This window comes from Crocodylus siamensis, chromosome 2 (assembly GCF_052110815.1).
Source record: "Crocodylus siamensis isolate JL-2025a chromosome 2, ASM5211081v1, whole genome shotgun sequence".
Classification (NCBI taxonomy): domain Eukaryota; kingdom Metazoa; phylum Chordata; order Crocodylia; family Crocodylidae; genus Crocodylus; species Crocodylus siamensis.
Window position 1 is genome coordinate 31882485 of NC_143396.1, and position 22430 is coordinate 31904914.

The 22430-nt window shown below is 42.8% G+C and overlaps 1 protein-coding gene across 7 annotated transcripts in view; it reads right to left on the reverse strand.

Moving 5' to 3' along the window:
• PROM1 (prominin 1) overlaps positions 1 to 22430 on the reverse strand; it is a 110435-nt gene that overhangs the window by 6075 nt on the left and 81930 nt on the right. For 6 of the 7 annotated variants that reach the window (XM_090035631.1, XM_090035628.1, XM_090035630.1 and 3 more), the window contains 11 exons: positions 21484 to 21607; positions 20697 to 20800; positions 20203 to 20287; positions 18657 to 18803; positions 18286 to 18357; positions 10567 to 10659; positions 8890 to 8943; positions 4424 to 4504; positions 4268 to 4336; positions 1950 to 2042; positions 103 to 218 (listed from right to left, as the gene is read on the reverse strand). In XM_090035631.1, coding sequence (XP_089891757.1) covers positions 103 to 218; positions 1950 to 2042; positions 4268 to 4336; positions 4424 to 4504; positions 8890 to 8943; positions 10567 to 10659; positions 18286 to 18357; positions 18657 to 18803; positions 20203 to 20287; positions 20697 to 20800; positions 21484 to 21607 — 1038 coding nt within the window. The remainder of the gene's footprint in view (positions 1 to 102; positions 219 to 1949; positions 2043 to 4267; positions 4337 to 4423; positions 4505 to 8889; positions 8944 to 10566; positions 10660 to 18285; positions 18358 to 18656; positions 18804 to 20202; positions 20288 to 20696; positions 20801 to 21483; positions 21608 to 22430) is intronic. The other variant, XM_090035632.1, reaches the window with a different exon arrangement.

Below are 22430 nucleotides of genomic sequence, written 5' to 3' on the forward strand. Positions count from 1 at the left end.
ATGAAGGTTTATACAAAGCACCGTTTAGACCATGCAGAAGACTACATGGTACAGAAAAGTATTCATATAATTTCTGTAGCCTTTTTAAGATTATATACTTACTCATCATACACATCCTCTGTATCCATTCTACGATAGTATTTGGATAATTTTACAGCAAAAATTATGGCAGGAATTAAAAATATTGAACAGCCTCCCAAACCAAACCAGAAGGTATTCTGGAATAAAGGAAAAACAAAACCCAGAAAAATTACATTAAAGAAAACAGTGCATCATGGAGCACTTTAAATCTCTGCTACTTCTTCTCACATAGTGTCTTAAAATTGACCCTTAGGACTCTTGAATTTTGGATTAGTCTTATATTGGAGCACTCTAATAACACTGCTATCCTTGATACTACTTGATTATCAACCACATGGGTTGCAAAATCATGCAGGAGAAACTACTGGCAAGCTCCAGCGCACTGCAGGGCCCTTCTTCATACTGAGAGAGACTGCTTGAAATATCACACCTTAAGAAAAGTAAATAAACTGCAGGATCACCTGAATCTGTATAAACTAATTCCACAAACCATAAAAATATCCCCCATTCCAAAGTAAACTAAAGTATGAGCACCATCACCACCTAGCTGCACCCAGACAGTACTCAAGGCAGACATCCAAATTTACTCAGCCATAATGCTTCCAAGCCTCAGCTCAGCCAACCAACACCAAGCCAGAAGGTCCTTGAGTCCCTAGGGATAAATCTGCTGCTAGCCATGTTTTTTCCTACCTATATATTTTATAAGAGTAACCTTATTCACATTTTCTGTAGCGAGCTGAGTTTTCAGTACGTGAGAGTGTCTGATTTGAGAGCTGCAGTTCATATTTGTGTGAAGAATTAAATTAGCACACAGATTAGCTGAGTTAGCTCCAGTTGTTGAAAGGATATTTCATACTTCATTCACTCGAGTTGGAGGCACTTTGACAGTTTGAGTTCTATGCAGACCTAACTAGATTCTTTCAGCAAGGAAAAAAATTTGGTATATCCAGAATTAACTGAAAGCAAGACATAATGCAGGATAAGAAAGGGAGAGGCTCTAAAATTTAAATCCAGTGCTCAGTGATTATAACTTGACCTTAGAAGGTTTCAGGGTTCAGATGCTTTTAACTTTTTTTATAAAGTAAGATGTGGTTCTTGTGTTAGTACTGATTATCACTTGGTTGACATTGATTAAGGATAAGTAAAAGCCAGGAGATGGCTTACGAGTGTGTGGTTTTATGTCTTACTTTTAAACACACACAGCCAGCTTTTTAGGCTCTCTCAGAGTGAGAAAAGCCAATATTGTTCTTACCATACTACAAGTCATAATTAAAGTCTATGCTATGCATTAATGATCTGAGATTTGTTTTTCCTAGAAGCCAAATGAAAAACTTCATTTTCCTCATTCACATTTTCTAAATTCCAGCAAACATGTTTGAGAGAGATTCTCTTCAATACTTATATTCTTCTTATATTCTCAGATTAAAAGATGGATCCAAGATGACACTTCAGACCTTAAATCCCTTTACATTTTATGAACGTTCAAGTACTAAATATAAATCACCGTTAAAATTTGAAATTGGAGTCAGATCCCAGAACCAAAATTTGTCTATTTAATTTGATAATCAGGAATTTCACATGAACATCTGATTTTACAAGATATTCTTGCAATATGTGCCATAGGAGCATAGTGAAACTCCAGCCTTGGTCGGACTTCAGACTGGGTTTCAAACCCTAAATAATAATCATGTCTAGAATGGAATATTGCCTTCTGTAATAAATTTGGTATTTCTCCCATCACATTTTAGAAATGGCACTGTCAAAAAAACTCAAGTGCAGAGACCTGTTTTCACAGTTCAGTGGCAATGCAATTAGGAATTCCCAATTTTAAGCTCTAATTTTGAGAAAAATGGGAAATATTTTCTTACCACAGAATCAGTTACATAGCTACATAAAAAAATATCTACTGCAGTATCTATCACATTGGCAATTGGCTTGCATGCAGCCACATCCATGGTTACCTAAAAGAAATTAAAATATTGTTCAATGCATTTTTTAAACAAAAACTGCACTACCTTTTAACCAAACTATGGTATTAATGAAACTTGCTTTTATTCCATCCCTAAACAGCTTCCATGGATATATTCTATCAATTAAGCTGGGGTAGGCAGTTATTCAGGCTGGAGGGCCACATAAGGAATTCTGGTGAGCTGTTGAGGGCCCAGGGATGGGATGATGCTGACTCGACCTCGGTACCCTGGGCTTACGCTGCCTGGCCCAGCGTGTTGGGGTGGGGGGTGGGCGAACGAGCACCAGAGAGATGCCAGTTGATCCTATCCAGCCCCATGCCCCACAAACCCAGTGCTGGATGGAGGGGAGGGATCGGTGGAGTCTGTGGAGACCAGCCCAGGACCCCAGGGCCCAGCTGGGCAGATGGGATGGGGCTCCTGGTAGGTGGGGAGTGGTGTCCAGAATCAGGATGGGTGGTTGGAGCTGGGATTGTGGGATGGTGACAGCATGGGCCAGGGCCTGGGACAGAGCCATGATCCGCTCCTTGCACTTCTCTGCAATGGGCACCAGTTCCCTGCAGAACCAGTGCCTGTCACAGGAACGTGCGGGGAGTAAATCTCCAGCCCCAGATGCCACTCCCTACTTGCCAATGACCCCATCTCATTTGCCTGGCTGAGCATGCCCTGCCTAGCCCACATGCCCCCTCTGTCCAGCACCGCGTTTGGCAATGGAGACACTGGCAGCAGCAGTCACAAATGTGAGGGCAGAGCAAACTGCTACTGGGAAGCTGAGTCCAGCTGCTGTGCTGCTCCTACCCCACCACCTGGTCCTGTGGACTATAGCTCCTGGAGCACCCCAGACATGCAGATAAGGGTGGCCTGCACTCCACTCCAGGCAGTGGCTCTGTGCCCAGAGGTGGTGGGACCAGCCACACGTGCCACAGCCCAGGTTGCCCCCTGGGCTTGGGCCAGGTGGGGCAGGGCCAAAGGACCCACCAAGGCCAGACAGAATCACATGGCAGGCTGAGTCCAGCCCATGGGCCGTATTTTTCCCATTCCTGATGAGTACAAATCTTAAAACAAGGGCCACCTCAGCAGAACAGATTGCAAAGAGGAAATTTCCTGTCTGCTCCCATAAAAACTCTCATGTAATTCATTTTGTCCACATTTATACAACAGAAAAAGCTCATGAGTTTCATACTACTATAAACACTGCAACATTATTTAGTAGGGCTGTGGGAAATTTCACTGGGTGTTTTGTTTTGAAGCTGTTTCGATGCATTTCGAGCACAAAACAGCAAAATCAAAAAGAAACAAAAGGCTTCAAAACAGTATGGAAATGAAACGAGGGCACTCAAAACATTTCAAGTTTCGAAGCTGGGCTTGCCTGGCTTCAGCACCGGTCTCATCTGGCAGTGGCAGTCTGCTGTCGCCCTGCATGCCCCCAGGGAAGAGTTTGGCACAGCCTCGCAGCCCTCCTGGGGGGTGTGGGCTCCTGGATCCACATGCAAGATGACAGGAGGCTACTGCTGCCACCTGGGACAGGCACTGGGTGCAGCTCACACCCAGTGCTGGGAAGAGTGCTGCCGCCGCTGGCTCTAGACAGCAGCAGCATCCTCCTGTCATCCCGCATGCAGATCTGGGGGCCTGCATCCCTGGGAGTGCTGCAGGGCTGTGCCAGACTCCTCCCGGATCTGCGCGCAGGATGATAGGAGGCTACTACTGCCGGCAAGTGATACAAGTTTTCTTTTCAACTGTTTGAGGTGAAGTTTCCCAGAAACCTCTGCACCTATCTCCTTAACACTTGGTAGGCTTCATGCCCTCAGAAGGGACTACCATCCCTATAATTTTCATCTGAATTAGGCAAGGAATGACAAAGTTTTAGGCATTTTCACAATTCCCCATTATAGTCTATGAGCAAAATGTCGAAACGCGTTGAAACAGTGAAACAGTTTCGAAGAAGTGAAATTGAACAGTGCTGTGAAACTAAATGACAAAATGAAACACTCCCTTTAAAACGGAAGTCAAAACAAAACGGTGCTGTTTCACACAGCCCTATTATTCAGAGGAAACACTCTAAATAGATTACACTTTTTTTGCTATACTGGACATGTAGAATTTATTAAACAAAATATAAAACAATTTCAGAATAAAAAGGATAACTGATTTATTCTCTTTACAAACTTGACTATACTTTACATTTTTTCCCCTCTCTCAATGAAGTAAATGCATCTTACCGACTCTTTGACCCAGTTAACATATTGCTCGAAGTAGCCTATAATCATATCCATGTACTTTTTAGTCTCCTTAAAAAAAAGAAAGTAAAATAAATAAATATTAACATCTGAGGTGCTATAAACCCAATAAACTAATTAAAACCAAAGACAGTTTACCTGGACAATAACTAGCGAAGCATTGTTGTTTATGAGGAGCTGAGCAGCATTAACAGCATTAATCACATGTTTTACTTTTTCCTGAAAAAGAAAGTATGCAAGTTAAGCCCCTTCCAGAGCTACTATAAATGGCAATACTACTATTGTATTTCCCACCATTTTTCTAAGTAAATAAATACCACTGTCTTGATAAAGATGCTAAAATATTTAAAGACAACAGTGATTCTTCATATAGCAAGTGCAGTGTCCTGGCACTGCCGGAATGGAAGTATTCACTCCAGATCAACAGACCCACCACCAGTATCAGAGGCAGGCAACTCAACTGTTATAAACTATAACTCCTGCTCTCCTTTTTTATACCTACGCATGCTTCTAGACCAGGGGCAAGCAATTATTTATTTTCGGCAGAAGGCCACTTACTGAGTTTCAGCAAGCCATCGAGAGCCGCATGATAGGCAGCCGGGGGCAGATTAATATTAATTTTCTAAATTTTTTAGGGGCGCTGCAGGCCGGACAGAACGTCCTGGTGGGCTGCATCTGACCCGCGGGATGCATTTTGTCCACCCCTGTTCTAGACTTTATCGCTTCTTCCTAGGGGTAGATTTTTTTCATCTTTGACAGCCAGACACAGTAAGCTATGGATTCCACAGCAGCACAGATAAAAAAGTGAGACTTCATTTATTTAAAAAAAACAAACTAAAATGAACTTTTTTGATGGCAGCAGCATTTTTATATCCCAACCTAGAACTCAAAAGAACAGGGAAGGGAGAGGACAGGGCCATGTACTATCATAGCTGTAGATTACCATATAGAAGTTTATTCTCTTAAAATATATAATCCAAAATATAAAAACATAAGAACTGCTCTTACTGAGTCAGACCACAGGTCTATCTTGCCCAGTGTCACGCGGTGGCTGAGTGCATTTAGGAAGTTCTGATTCAGAGGCTGCACCCCTAACTCCCATGTTCAATAACTACTGGTGCACTTTTCCTCCAGGAATTTGTCCAATCCCTTTTGGAATCTGGTAAACGGTCAGCTTCTACAACAGCTTGTGGCAATGACTTCTACACTTTAATTACATGTAGTGTGAAAAAGAACTTAATTTTGTTAATAATTGTTACACGTGGTGGACATGCTCTACTTAGACTTCAGTAAAGTCTTCAATTTGGTTTCCCATGGGATTCTCTCAAACAAACTCAAGGATGCTGGACTTGACCAGTCCTCAGTGAGGTGGGTAGACAATTGGCTGCTTCTATCGGGTGGTAATTGATGGGCTGGCCTCATCCTGGAAGGCCGCCTCCAGTGGCATCTCCCAGGGATCTGTGCTGGGACCCTTTCTCTTTAATATATTCATCAGTGATCTGGAGGAGGGGGTGAAAAGCTCAATTATTATGTTCACAGATTATACCAAGCTGTGGGGAAATGCAGGCACGCTGGAGGATAGGGCCAGGATCTCAACAGGCTGGACTCTTGGGCGAAGCAGAATCAGATGAGATTTAACATGGATAAGTGCAAAGTCCTTCACCTGGGTATGAAGAACCTTCACCACAAATACACAATGGGTGATGGCCCATTGGCTGGCACAGAATCTGAGTGAGACCTGAGGGTTACGATAGACCAGAAAACAAAAATGAGCCAGCAGTGCGATGAGGTCGCTAGGAAAGCAAACAGAGCTCTGGCATGCCCTAGCCGATGTGTGTCCAGTAGATCCAGGGAGATGTGTCTCCCTCACTATTTGGCACTGGTGAGGCCTCAGCTGGAGCTGCCGAATAGAGAGGGAGAAGTGCTCTGGGCTCTGCACTTCAAGAGGGACATGGATAAGCTTGAGAGGATACAAAGAAGGGCCCTATGAGGAGAGGGACCTGTTCAGCCTGAGTATGAGAAGGCTGAGAGGTGACCTGATGGCTGCCTACAAGTACATCAGGGCAGAACACAAAGATCTGGAGGAGCAACTCTTCAGGAAGGCACCTCAAGGGAAGATAAGGACAGTCATAAGCTTATAGAAGGCAAATTCAGGCTAGACATAAGGAAGAACTTTTTCTCCATAGGGGTTGCTAGAATCACACTCCTACCAGAGGTGGTGCAGTCACCATCATTGGAGGTGTTCAAGAAGGGGCTGGATAGGCACCTTGTTGAGCTTGTCTAAGCCCAGTAACTTCCTGCCCACAGCAGGGGACTGGAATTAATGATCCTACAGGTCCTTTCTAGTTCTACAATTCTATGATTTTAAATTTACCACCTATTCAGTTCATTCTGTGACTCCTAGTTCTTGTATTATGAGAGAGAGAGTAAATAATTAATCCCTATTTACTTCCTCTTCACCACTTACTATTTTGTTAACCTGTATAATATACCCCCTCAAGTATCTCTTTTCCAAACTATGCAAATGTTTTAAAGACAGACAATTTTTCATTTTGAAAACAAAAATCCCAAATTACTTCCTAATGAAACACAAATGATAATGTTCACACAGCCCTATTCAAATAACCTGCTAAGTTTTCATTTCTTCCCAACAATCATATTCTTACTAACCCATACACATTAAGGCCTCTTACCTGCTTGTGTCTATTCAGGGCACAATAGTTCTGAATGATTTCACAGGGCTAAAAATTAGTTCTGGCAGGAACTGGAGCAGATATGGGCTAAACAGGCTCATATAACCATGAGTACTGCTGGGTTGCAGCTAGACTGCTGCACTGCAGCTGATCCTTAAGACTGGTGGAGCATGAAGAAAGCTGCTCTCATGGCAAGCAGCATTAACTTTTATTAAGGGAGGAAGTATGTGGACGGCCATAAGGAAAGCCCTTGTGCGGTTCAAACCTCCCAAAGTTTGGCTGATGCTGTGGAAGTCAGATAGGGTGCTGACAGACAGACACCCTCCCTTCCCCCCCTCCGCTGTAACTCATGGTGTTTTACATAGAGGTGGGGGAAGGGCAAAATCAAGCTCCACTTCAGAGCCAATCGAACTGGAGAAGCCTGCCTGTAGCCTCTGTCCCCTAGTCCTGCCACCCCACCTAGCTCTGTGGCTGTCTGCAAGAAGGGAGGGATGGCGGAGGGGAAGCGAGTTTCAAATTGGGGTTTTCCCAGTCACAGGTGGAGAAAGAGGGGGTGGGATGGGACTGTGAAGTGTGAGGGGGCTCCAATCCACTCCTCTGCCCCCCCATCTCAGGCCAGGCAAACCACAGCTGCAGCTTGCTCCCCCTCCTCAGCCCTGCTCCCTTCCTGCAGACAGCTCAGATCACGCAACAGACTAAGCCTGGGGCACACAAGTTCCCTAAGCTAAAGTATTCCAAGTGGAGTGCATTCATCTGATCCTCACTTTATGAGGGTTATTTTGTCACACAATTGGCCACTTTAAAAGTGCTCTTCAGCCATGCATGTGCGTTACGACATGGCTGTAGAGAGCACTTTCAGGAGGCCAATCACACAACAGATGCACTATGCTATAGAACAGATATCCAACTGAATGCTGGGGGCCCCTCCACATGTTACAGGTATCACACAATTAACTGGTTAATTGTAAAATTATCTTTAGATTTAGCCACATGTGCAAAGTAGCTATTACGCCATAAAAGGCACCAACCAGCTATGAAGTTAAGTATAAAAACCATGTACTAATTTTATAACTGGCTGCTATCAAGCTTTAATTTGCACATGTAGCACGGTCTCCCTTGAGGCTCGGAGCTGCGTCAGCTGGCAGGACTCCCAGCTGCAGGGGAGGGGATACACCACATCCAGCTGGAGTGGGAATACCACAACTGAGGGGACTCTCAACCTCAGCAGCTGCAGATGCTGGGTCCTGGCAGCGTGACTCCGGGGCACAGTTGCAATCTCCCAACCCCAGTAGTGCATGAAACCCCCAGGGCTGAGAGACTGCAGCTGCCACTGTGTGTAGCATGGCAGGAGGCATGACTACGTCGACTGCAAATTAGATCCCATTGTGCCCTTACGTGATGTGTAGAGGGGCCCTGGAGAACACTCTCTGAAGGGTGTCAGTGAGCTAAAATTTTTGTGTAAGTTTTTGGTTTTTTTGAAGTAAGGATGGGTAAGGCAAATTCTTTTGAATTAATGGTAGCCAGTTGCTGAGTAACATACGTATCACAGTACATAAGATTGTACCAATGCTTTTTTTTACCATGTGAGAATTTAATTTCCAGTAGCATGTTTATAAAGCTAGCCAAAAATGTCATGATTTATGGATGCTTTCTGACCATGATAACTACACGTTTGATCAATAGTACTCAGGACATCAAGCGCTTATGTGGGGAACCCAAAGCATGCAGAACTCTATAGAACAGAATCCAGACCTCCAGACATCTAGTCCCCAGCCCCCATCTTCTTTCCCAACAAAAATTAGTAACAAAAAAAAAAAAGGGGGTTCAAAAGTTACAGGCAGTGTCCATGCCCTGTATAGGACAGGACTAATTAAAATAGTTTACATTCTTATGACTAAAAGACAAACCTACCATAAGTTCAGATGATGTCTTCTGCAGTAATCGAATGCTCCTATTTAAAGTGCTCTAGTTAAAGGAAAAAGAAAGGAGAAAAAAAAAAAGATTCCACATATCAATGCAAATAAGAACCATAATGCTTTCATACTGTGTGTCTGAGCATACAGAGTGAAACCACCAACAAAAAACCAGATCAAATACCATTTCTCATCAACCTTAATGTTAAATGGAATCAAAACAGCTGCACCAGCTAAGAACAGATGACAACTCTTTAATGGAATTAAGTCAGTGTTTGTAACTAACAGTCTTAGAACAAAACTCAACAATACTTTAGCTAAAGTATATGGTAGCTTTTAAACTGTGTATCTAAAATGTAACCAAAATTAGTAACAAGAGTTTGATATTGTTTTGTTGAAGGTAAAATGGTTAAAATTAACTGAGTGTGCCCAGCATGTTACACCAGAGGGGGAAGTATTATTGTGGAGCTTCAGAAAAGAAAAGCACTTACCCTAGCTTTAACATATTTCTTGACAGTCAGTTTTGGAAAAAGGAAAAGAAAAAATGAGAATAATTAAGAGTTAATTAGAAAAGATACAGCAAAGAATCAAGAGTTTGGAAAAGAATCCCTATTATTTTTCTATGAGAGGAACTTGACAGGGGCAGAAATACAGTGGAGTTTTCTCAGTTTCCAACAGTTCTGGAAAAAAAGTTGCCCTGTATCTTCCAAGAGGTGCTGTTCACTTAATGGAACTGGATACATAAGACACTAAAATGGAATAAACTGAAACACTTAAGCAAATATATATAAGCTGACATCTGGTGGAGATATGGTTTGAGTTTGCCACTTAAAAAAATGCATTGGAAATCCTGTTAAAAAAGCCAAACAATTCTGGATCTTTTAAAAGGTTTCTACAAAAAAAATTTCTCTCTTTAAAATGTAGCCCCATAGAATTGCCAAATCAAACACTGAAGTAGTAAACTATTCCTACGCTCAAGAAAGTAAATCAGTCTCTTAAGTGCAAAAATTACAACCATTTCCATTACCCAGGATGAATGATCTATAAAAGGAAAATCCAATAATGTACAAGCTTAGAGGTTTTGGAAGTCTCTCCCTTCCCTTTCTCCACTACATAATACTATGTATAAGCAAAGAAACTATAAAAACCAAAGAAGAAAAGGTAAGTTTTATTAAGAAATATTATAAACTAATATTAACCAATACTAACACATACAATGCAATTTCTTTGTTAAAAACATACTTTAATCAGACCACGCTCTCCCAGCAGTGCCCCATCCTTTTCCCTCCCACTTTCCTACCCTTTATGGCTTTCTGTTTAGAAGATCTGCTTCTTGCAGTCCCTTCATAGCATCTGTAGAAGCAAGCTGCTGCTTGAAAAAGCTTATGCATTTGCTTATGCATTGTGATTTAATTGGTTGGTATGGTGAAAATCTACGTTGTCTTCTACTTGACTTGAGACTAAAAAGGCTAACTACCTCTCCATACTTTGAATACCATAAAATATATAAAACCTATATTTAGACATAAAAAATATAAAAATGTCTATTTTGAAAATACATATGTGAAGCTAAGTCTATTGTGAAATTTGTACAAAATAAAAATCCTTCCACTTTGACTTTGCTAATATTTTTCTAATCTGTGTTTTCATAAAACAACACGTTTTGAAAATTTACCATGGCTTGCTCCAGTGGAATAACTTGCTGATCATGAATTGTTCGAATACTGTTTGCATGTCCCTTTAAGGCATTTTCCAGTGCTCCTCTGGGCTGCAAAAATACATAAACATAAAAATCAGTATGCTGGTCTGTACTTAGAAGATGGTAAAGCAAAGAAAAAGTGTGTTTGCAATGAATGACAACATACTTTACAAATTATGAGCAACAGGATACAGTAAATCTAATCCCATAACAGGGAAAAAGACTACTGAAGATGTAGAAACTTCAATAACTGAAACAAATATGCAAGTCTAGTAATAGAAATGTTAAGAATATCTGTACAAATTCAACAGAATCAATTTTCATACAGTGCTCTAAGCCATTTTCTTCTCAGTATAGAAAATAAAGAAGCCCATTCTTTTATTCTAATCGTTGAGACACCCATGAAGAATAACTGATCTTCTTAAAGTAGAGCTCTAGTTATTTATTCAATATCTGTCGAGGTCCAGGGGCGCCCTCCACTGGGATCATAATTTCATTCAGAGATGAAACTGAAACATCTATGCATAAGACAGAAACAGGTGCAGAACATATTTCTCAATCTGTATACCTTGTGTTGCTCCAGTTATTCTACTCAGATGTTACCTCATCTTTAGGATTGGCAGGATTCGATTTTTATAGCTAAATGTTGATTTCACCTCATACACACAAACCAGACCAATGGAAAAATATTTCCACTGATAATTATCAAAATGTTTGGAAAGGGGATATAAGAATAAAGAAAAATCCATGACAGGGGTGAGGAAATTCAAGATGGGAGTGTGTTGCACATGCACACAAGCTGTTGCAGACTGTGCCATCCACACACTGCTCCTCTGGCAGCATCTCTGGCAGCTCCTGCAGAAGCTAGGGGCTGTGCTGGGAAAGGGAGGGGGGGATGCTGCTATGGGGTCCTGCTGCCAAGGGGACCGGTGCCACTGGCTGCTGGCTTTGCCCAGGTTCTAGCTGGGGTTCAAGCACCAAACTATCACTGAGTCCAACCCAGCCCAGCCCCTGCGTGCTCAAGGTGGGGTGCACAGGGGTGCCTCTGGGGCCCAGCTGCTGCCCCATGCTGCCTGGAGGGGTGGGAGGCTGTAACCATCCAGGGGCTGGGTTGCCCCTCAACTGGTTCCCACCAGGTGGGGCTTACCCCTTAAAGGGCTGCAGGGAGTGGAAAGCTGTTTCCCGCCTTGGGCTGAACAGCCGCTTCTTCATGGTGCAGTGTGGGGCTCGGGGAGTGCAGGGGCAGGTGACTGTCAGGAATCCTCTGACAAGCCTCCTTCCATACCAAGCACAGCCCCTGCCCCTGCGCCCTACCTCATGACAGCAATGGCACCATGATTTAAAGCAGGTATGCTTTACTGATTTGTGGATATTTACTTTTTATATTTTGACATGTGATTTGATAAAGATTTTAACAGTATGCTGTCATTAATAAAAAACTGTCTGCCCCCCACACTCTTAATTCTGTGTAATCCTGAATCCATGGTGTATTCCTAAACATTTCAAAACATCACTGTGCTCCACAGCTGTAAAGATTCAGGGAAACAAATGTCATTGCAAGATAAGGATGCAGCATGTATGAACTGCTCACACAACAGATATAGGTAGGTGTGGATTTTGTCCAACTGTGAATATGATTTGAGATAATTGGTCACTTAGTTCATCCAGCAAGTCAGCCTCTCCTATCCAAATTACAAACCTCTGACTTAGCAGAGGAAGGTAACAACTAAATCTTGCCTTTCTCTTCCTTGCAAGATGAACAAGCCTAAATTCTCTTTCTTTTTAACCTTTGCTTGGTTTTCTGTTTATCCTCCTTCCATGCAGAGATGACAAGCCATGCCTTTTTCCCTTCAATACACAGTACCTTACTTGTCTAGAAAAAGGGATAGCAGCTTAATATTTCTGAGTAGACTGGTAGACCTGGAGTTTCTGCCAAAAAAGCAATCAGGGAAGTAATTCATGTACTTCTAAAGCACTGATTCTCAAGCAGGGTGAAATGGCAGCTTAGGACACTGAGGGATCCTTTCAAGGGTGCTGCAGGGTACCTCACAATATTACCACTGTTGGGTGTGCAACCATGATTCACAAGATAAACTCAGAAATCTCAAATAGGAATTGATATCATTAAAAACATTGTGACCTGTTAAAATCTCTCCGAGTTCACTGCAACAGAAGAATGTCTCTATTTTTCTGTAGTCAAAAAAAGTCGAAACAAAGAGCTGGCATTTCCTGAGAAGTGTCTCAAGTTTAAAAAGGTTGAGAAGACTCACCACTGAAAAAGTTCAGTGCCTGTATTTGGCAGCCAAACATAGACAAGGAAAGCCAGTTTTGTTCCAGTAGACACTGCTTCCATTGCTGAAGTTTTAGTTTTAAAGGCAACTCCCAAGACCAGGGACACTCTCTCTGCTCACTCATTCCCACTTTCATGGAGGAATGCGGGGGGAAGGAAAAATCAATCTGTCTCTTTCAGAGGGGAAGGGGAAGGCTCTTCCTTGGGACTTTCCCCAGAAGCAACCTTATTCGGTCTCCCTCTCCTGAGAGGACCCTCTCTAGATGGGATGAAACAAGAGGAATCATTGGAATTATTTAGTTTGCCCCCCAAGCCTCATAACTATATTTCTTTCTAGTAGGAAACCCAGACTACACAGTGCAATACATTCCTGAATGCCTAGAGCAGTGCTTCACAAAGGAAAAGCCTCTGGCTTTGAGACCCTGGCTCTTCTCAGTCCCTGGCTTCCCCAGTGATCTGTAACACCCCATCTCTTGGAGGTCCTTTTCTGGTCAGCTTGTAGAAAGAAGGGAGGGTGTTTTCTTCTTTTAAAAAAGAGGGTTATCCAAGTGCTGATTGTCCCCAAAAGCACAACAGACTCTGCTTCCATGCAATCTTTATCTGTGCTATTCCAGTCCCTTCTTTCCTCTCTTGGATTTTACTCTGTCCACACTGGGATCATTCTCTTTCTGTTGGCCCTGGGACCTTCTCCTCTCCTCTCAGCGCTTCATTCCTCCTCAAGCGCAGTCAGCCACACTTGCAACAACGCAGTTAAAAAACTATAGTCTTAACCTAGGGACAACACTAACTTAATACAATGAAAGCTTATGTCATGGGGAACCAACATAAGAGCAGTCTCTGAGCCTGCTGTCAGACCTAGACTGCCATCTACCCCCGAGGTGAAAAGGGTATCTAGATGTCCTACTCGGGGAACTATTTACAGGCATTATTCACAGTAAAGTCTGCCCACACTAAACCCCCCAAAAGTTCTCCCCCCTGGACCTGAAAGCTTCAGTAACCCACTCAGTGCATACCAAACCCAGAAAGCAGATAGTGTTGCCATCTTAGTGTGACCCTAAGCATCCCTTAGCAGCTCCAGGCATGTGCTCAAGACCATGGTAATTCAGCCATGTTGCATACATCTGAGGGGTTTGGTGCATGCTCCTCTGCAGCACTCCTGAGACTGCCAGAGACCTATTTATTAGACTTACAGAGTGAAGACAGACCCCACCTGATGTCTAATTTGTGCTGCTGTTGATACCCTTTGTCGTTCCCCAACAAAGGAAAATCAGTGGCATGACAAAAGGTAGTAACAGACTCTGCCACTTTATTGCAATGGACGTCTATTAGCTCTGTGGTGGGGGAGTATGGGCAACCTGAGCTGCTCGCATCCTTCAGACACCCTGGGCAGGTGCTCTGGAGGCAGGAAATCCCCACCAAGGGAATCTCAGGGTGCCTCTCCACAAGCAAAGTAGGCATTCCCCACCCAGCTTTTCCCACTCAGACAGACTTGCTCCTGTGATCACAGGGGATGGGTCTGGATGAGTGGGGAAAGTGGAGCTTTCCTTGCATAACCAAAACTGCCTCCAGAGATCATATTGTTCCTTCCCAGCACCATGAAGGGTGGGACAACAGGCAATATGTGTTAAACATGGCAGCACAGCTGATCTGCTTCATTTGGAAACTTCTATTTTTGGCCATACAGTTTTGCTGAAGCTTACCTGCCCGTTAGGAGATAGTTCTACCTCTTGGAGGCTGAACATACTGGAAAATCCTTAGGCGTGAAGAGAATCTCTGCTTCAACCACTGGGGGCAGGGGAGGAAGAAGAGACAGAAAGACTAAAACAGAAGAGACTGTCCAGAGATTGGACAGAGATTGTCCCCTTTGGTTTGGAACCAGCTTCATTTGAACCATGGCTCTCAGAGCTAATAACTTTGTTAATTTGTTATGGTGTCAAAAATACTAACTGCAAATTCAAAATCAACTCATTCAAAACGTGATGTTTTGTTTTGTTCAGTTTAGTTTAGTTTGTTTTTTTTTAATCTACTGCATTTATAAATTCCTCCAGAGCTCTTACCGAGACAGAAAGATCATAAAACGTTACATTTTTGGAAGCCAGGGACAATTTCAAAGCAATTTAGCTTCTTGACCTTCTAACAGCATGCTGTCTCAAAAGTTGTCTCCTACACACTGAGCATCAGCACAAGGGAGTACTAAATACAGCCCAAACTTCCACACTGACAAGTAATGCTTTTACCTATTGTAATTTTTCGTTCCTTACCTAGAAATTTTCAACCTTATCTTTTCTCAGTTTAAAGGGTTTTTCCCCCCACCAAACATAAATATATAAATAGAAATACAGTAACAAAATATTTTCTTTCATACAGAAGCTGTGCTTAAGATGCCCCCTCTCAGGGGCAGTTCTAGGGAAAAAACTGTTTGAAGAATGCAGCATTCAGGAGTGCAATGGAGAGGTGGACAGGGCAATATCACTTCAGTCATGCTGCAGCAATGCAATTCCTTGACTCTTAGCACAGATCTTCTATGCCCTACTATAGCTTTAATGAAACAGCCTTCTGCTTAAGGGATTTCTACAAGCAGAAGAAACAATGCATAGTCCCACGCAACATTCCCTGGGGCCTGCCATTCATCTCCTAACTTTTTTATAGGAAGGGTTAAGTTAAGGGAACACACATTTCAACAGATTGTAAAAAGGAATAATCTTACCTAGGCAAGGCAAGAAAAGTGTGAGAATACAATGAGGGAACACACTTTTTCAACAAGCCTATTTGGTATTTTAGCCCTGTTTATATAGGTTTGTGATTTCATGTAAATCAGCCACATAAACTCAAGCCCACTTCAAAGTCATTCCCATCATCTCTTGAAACTCTAACTACTCTATTCCTCCACTTCACGAGTGACCAAGTTAGGGCTGACAGGCTGGATTTGGCCAGTGAAGCCACATCATCCAGCCCGTCAGGCTCCCCATGCATCAGGAAATTTGGCAGCAGGGGAGTGGTGGCAGTGTTAATTGTCACAACTCCCACAGCCATGAGAATTAATGCTGCCACCACTCATCCTACAGACTGCTCCTGCGTGCTGGATGGGGCCATGGGCCAGATGAGCTGGGCACCACTACTCTATCTCTATAATACTAAACAAAACTTCACAGATATGAGAGAAAACATAGGACTCTATAGACCTGTGTTTAAGGCTCCAGCTTCAAAAGGCAACCTGAAGACAGCAGAATTACAGTTCCCATTTAAAAAAAAGCTTCTAGCCTTATGATAGCAAAAACACACTTGAAAATGGGAACCAAATGTAACCAAAGCACTAGTACATAACAAAGCCTGCAGGTGGCCTAAATCAAGAGGTGTGAGCAATAGGACTGCATCTCAGTAAGATGCTAAGTGCAAGACAAAGCCCACGACAGGAGCACAACCATCACCACCAGCCAGAGAACTGTACATGTGACAAAGTGCAGCTGGGCTGGCTTTCCCACTCAGGTAGCTAGCACTATCTTTGTTGTGCTCTGAAAGAAAGGGGAATTCTTGATTCTCCCAAGGGGAAGAACCTTGTGACCTCTTTTGGGAAGCAGAATGTGGTCCCACACCACTTTCCCTGCCTCTTTGTTACTAGAAAAGAGCTCTACAGGAGCAGGCATCACACTATGGAAGTCCCCTACCTCCCATATGGAGGCATGCTTATGACCAGAGCAAAAGAATCTGCTGTCCTAACCAATTCTCTTGCTATCTAGGATGGATGAAAAAAATGAAAAATTAAATAATTTCATTTAAGTGCCTAACAAAATGGTGCTAATTCTTCACCAGATTTGCTTTTACATATCTGTATCCACATCCCTGCCCTTTGGCTGTATGCATCTTTACACAGTAAGGCAAGCAGAATTTTTGCTTTATACATTTGTACACCTTAGTACAGTGTTTCCTAACAGGTGCTGTGGCACCTGCAGGTAAGTGTGAAAACAAGATTCAGAAGATGAATCCAGAATTTTCAGATAGGAATCCACAGCGTTAAAAGCATTCTGACCTGCTGTAGTCTACTTACCTGGGTTCCTTTCAACAAAAGACTTGCTCTATTATTTTTCTGTAGTTAGAAATAGTGAAAATCAAGGAGCTGGCATTTTCCAAGGAATGCCTTGTCTCTATCAAGGGGTGCCTTGAGTTTATAAAGAGTTGCTATAATTGGACCCTAACACTGCTTGTGGCTTTTGAACACTAACACAGTATTTGCTAACTACAAACAGGTACCGCACACTAACCCAAGAATGGGCACCCACATGGCAGCTGTCACATTGCATGGGTGCAGCACAGCTTGGCAGGGCACCGCGCGCTGCCTGGCAGATGGGAATGCTGGGGCTGAGTGGTGCCAGGCTCCGGCTGACACATGGAGCTGCTCCAGCTCCCAGATAGCATGCAGCACCCTGCTGAACCCATGCAATGCAACATCTGCCGCATGGGTGCCAGGCAGGGGAGGCGATCCCTGCTGACCCCCACTGCCCCATGTTGCGTGGGGGGGGTCAGCCACGAGCCCTCAGAAGCCCTGATCTCCAAAGCCAGAGTCAGTGAATACAGGGTTTGTTTGTTTTTTTTTTTTTTCTCGAAGTGCTGAGAGGCTGGGGCCAGGCAGGGTATGAGGCCGGGCTGGACAGCCATGGGGGCTTCTCCCTCAGCTCCTCCAGCTGTGTCTGCCTTTGCCCTGGCAGGGGAAACCACGTGGGCTATGCCCTGCTGCTGCTTGCCTAGCCACTGCAGGAGCCATGCCCTTTTCCTGCTCCCCTTCTCCTGCCCCAGATGGGCAAGCAGCAGCAGGGCAGAGCCCCTGCTCCCGGCACTGCTGCGCCTGCATCCTGCACCCCCTGTGCCAGCTGGGCAGCTTGTCCCAGCCCCAGCCCCAATCCCTCCCTCCCCCACCCCCAACAGACTTACCAGCTGGAGACAGCTGTCAGCTGCCTGTTTAGTCTATGGCTGAATCTCCAAATTGACCAAATCTTTTCAGAATCTTTTCTGAATTGATTCGGATGCTTCAAATTGATTCAGAGCTTTCACTTGGTCTCCCAATTCAATTCGGATTTGGAGATTTATTTGCCAGATTGGGCTAAATCACCTCCAAACTGAATCAGCTAACGAAGCTTCGCACAGCCCTAACAGGCAGCATGGTGTAGCTCTATGCCATTATTCTTTTGTACTAGATAAGACCCTTGCAGTCTAGATTCAGCCCATGAACATGTGTCAGACAGATAGTTTAGGTAAGGTTGATTTTATGGGGCAAAGGGATGTAAAGGAATGTTGTTTAAACAATGAATCACAAAATACATAGACATTTTTGTATCTGTCTAGAATGCCAGAAAAAAGAGGACTAGCTTTATTATTATTATTACTGTGCCTTTACATTAATTAAAACTCACCAACTGGTCTGCTCTTGCTTCCAAGTCATTAGCAAATGACAAAAGATCCACTTTGGTAATGCTTTTATTGATCTGACAAGAGGAACAAAACAGCAGTTGAATAAGAGTGTTTCCCAATCTTGTACTCAAAACATCTTAAGTTGAACCCATACTTCAGTATTTATGCAGTAGTTGTACACCAATTTTAAAGTAGTTATAAATGTGATAGTAAAGGGATTTAAAAGGTTGTTTGTATAACTTAGAAAAGGGTCCCAAAACAATAAAGATGTAAATAGTCTTTACTCTCTGTGCCTATTAACACAAATATACAGCACAGTATTTTGTTCTCAAGGTACACCTGTTTCCAAGTCTCAGGTCATCATAAACCTTACCTCTGTTAAATACGCTGCAAAGTTGATTCCATCAACTCCGGAAGAGCTAAAGTTCAGAAGATTCTGCCTCCCAGGTGCATCCAGTAGAATGATGCCACTGAGATTAATATTAATATGCTCGATTTTAAGTGCTACTTCTTCTGTATACTAACGGGGAGGGAAAAAAGCAGATGCAATAGTTCTCACTGAGCTTACATTCCTCTTATCATAAAACACTCTTCCATATGAAAACAGCTGCTTTTTTAGACTTAGGACTCATCACTTAAGGTGCTGCACAGGAAGTCAGTGATCAGATACTCCTCTTGGTTACAAAGATGTAAACCCATCTGAAATTGGACATAGTGGCTAGGGACAGACATTACATATAGACTAGTTTAAATGATAAGAAATTGGTTTAAACCTGGAACAGAACAGATGTTGAGTGCACATAAGCCAATCTGAAAATGGCTGAAACCGGTTTGAGATGAACCTGGTTGAATGCAGTAGTCGCGAACCCCCCCCTTCCCCCATCTCCCCACCCCCGGGCTTAGTTGGCTAACATTGTATTGCTTGTAACCTAGTTGTGTTGCCTTCCTCTCCCCCATCCCTTGATTGTTAGTCCCTCGCTCGGGCGCTTTGTATTTCCATCTCAGCTTTGTCATCTTTTTTTCTGGATTCCCCATCCAAAACATCTACCAATAAAAGTAAATCGGACTTAACTGATTGGGGTTAAACTTGTTTATGCAATGTCTGTCCCAGACACCTTCCTGGCTTAAGTTAAATCAGAGTCCCCCAGCATCCCAGCATGCTCTCTGGGCTGGGTGGAGCTCTCTGCTCTATTGAGCTGGTCTGGCCCCTCCCCTCTGCTGGCTGGCTGCAGCTTCACCAGAGACTGCAAGTACAGTGGAGTAATTTTTTTCCCCACTATCCAATCATTATTATCATTATCCCTAGTGAACAAGGGCACAATACTAAAAGGTTTCTTGGGGCCACCAGGAGTCTGGTACAGTACTGCTCCTGGCCCAACAGCTAATGTCTAACTCATGGCACTTTCTGTAAAGCACCAGGACTTATACTGGGGAGCTGCACTGCTGTCTGTGCCTTGAGTGGTGCTGACAGAAACATGACCAGGCTAAGAGTGAGGAGACTCAAATTCTGTTCCAAACTCTGCCACTAGGTTGCTGTGATACTCAGGAGCAGGTTAATTCATATCAGTCTCCCTGCTCAGTTTTTGCCTGTCTTTTCTTTTTTGGATTGCATTCTTTTTTATACAGGTACAATACTCAGTATAGCAGGACACTGATCTCAGCTGAATCTATTGTAAAAGAAATTCAAACTGTTAATTACCCCAAATGCCATTTAATTCATTTTGACCAAAGCTAAACAAATTGCTAGAAGAACTTTAAATGCCAAACCCCACAAATAATTTCTCCTAACTCTTGACCAGAAAAACCCTAAAAGAACTCGAAAGTCCTGTTCAAGACCAAGTGAAGAAGATGACAACTGCAAAATGCCCTCCCACTCCAACAAAAGTTCTCCCTCACAGACAGAAGTTTGAAACACTTACCATGCTAATATTTAGAAATTCATTTATATTAAAGAGACTTTCTAGATGAAGTGAGGTATAAATTCCTTTGTTTTCTTTGCAATCACTATGGAAATAGATTAAACATAAGTCAGTTAGAAAATTAGGTTTACTGATACATTTCTATTTTTTAAAAGATTAACAAAGTAGACTGATTAAGCCAGTCTTGTTTTTTAACAAGTTCTAGCCTTATGTTTTGGAGTTTCAGAATTTAGGAAGGAGAGAAGAGATAAAATTAGTAGCTTTTAATAAGAGCAGCTGGTGTTGTTCCACAACATTAGATGAAGAGTGCTTCTAATAACTGGTCTGCTTGCAAGACATTCACTTTTGTTAGTGATTCACTCTCAAATTGGAAAATGATCTTATATGGCTTACAGGATTTTTTAGTGTTGGAAATCTGAAATGTGAAGACAACAGGGACCAGAGAAAACAATGCATACAAGAATACTATAAATCATGGCAGAGAGGCTTTATACCTGTACACTTTTTCAAAGGTCAAGTTAATATCTGGATTTTTTAGCAAGATGCCGGAAAGGTAGTTTTTCCAATGTTGATTCAGTAAGTAGGGAGTATCGAGGACCTAGAACCCAAAATATAATTACCATTATCACTGGATCATAGGAAAGTAGGTCTGGAAGGGACATCACAAGGTCATCTAGTCCTGCTGAAGGCAGGATCATCCCTGACTAAACCATCCCAGCCAAGCATCCATTTAATCTGCTCTTGAAAATTTCTAGGGATGGAGATTCCACAGTTTCTCTAGATAGCTTGTTCCAATCCTGGACCACCCTCATAGTCTGAATGTTTTTCCTAATCTCCCAAGAATTTTTAGTGCTGTATTTTTCAGTTCCAGCATGCATTGGTTTTTAAACAACTTTTCAATACCTTTGCATGTGTACACCCACACAAGCACCCCCATAAACACACATAGGCTCATACACACTTTATCAGCTGCCGCTAAGAAGGTGGAACGAACAGTTAGCAATGTCTCTGATGTGGGAAGTGCAAATTTGAACTCCACGTGTTACCAGAAGCTACTGTGTTAGAAAGACATTTCTCCCCCAGAGTCAACAAGCAGAAAGTATTCATAGTGCACTGCTGTATTCCAAGTTCAAAAAAATAGATGAATAAGTATCAGATCCCACACTGTCTCATATGATGCATCTCCCCTTTTAAAGCTATTAAAAGTTACATTTATCTACCCACCACTTGCGGGGTGTTTTTTGTTATTTGTTTTAGTATGTTGGATGTGTCTGACTTCACCTTGAATAAAGTCTTGTCTTCAAATGGTTCACAAACGAGTTTTTCTACATTTCCGCCTGTAACAAAAGTGACCACAACTACAATCATCAGCACCCAGGAGAAAATGAAACTGAATCCAACGCCACTGAAAAAGAAAGAAGTCTCGTGAGTTTTTAAAAGTATGTGCATGAAGAAGATAAGCCAAAAAAAAAAAAAAGTGTAGCAATTACCAAGACCATAAGATGACTATCAGATGAATAAATTTGTTCTTTCATTTTTGCCCCCTCAAAAACTGTTGTCACATGACTAAATGGAGACATAGTACATTATAAGCATACATCTTCCAGATGTCAGTTCTCCCAAGAGTTTTGAGTTCAAGTGTAGAAAATACCATGGACCAGCATTACATGTGCATCAGGAAATGCAACTTTTTCTCAACACAAAAAGTAAGCATACAGGTATTCAAGTAGTTTGCAGTGGAAAAGAGATAGTGATTCTGCCACAAACTGCTAGCTCTTTCAAGGAGTGATGACCTATCAATGTGCCCCATGATGCAGCCCCTTACCCAATGCCACTGATCAGCTGGACAGAGGAGACGTGTTCCAGCTGTTCTACCAGCAGTCGCAGTTCTTCTGGTCAGTGAAGCTATCCCCTGCCCAGTGTTCTGGCTGGTAGGATGGGGCCTCCCAACAGCACTACCACAGCTGCTAAAGCCGGAGCTTGCCTTTGAGGAATCTGAGTTCCCTCCAGTCAAGGGGCTGGAACACCTATACTCCCATCTCCATCTATTTTCCTACTGCTATGAATCTCCCAGAAATTCTTAGCACTGGTACTGAATGTTTGTCTATACAAGACCAGCCATTATGGTCATTTGAAGGGCAGTGCAAATACCTAGGTTTACTGGGAACGATGTCTGAGACCCAAGCTTGGCCTCTTGCCCAGGTTGTGAGTGGAACATATTGCCCAGG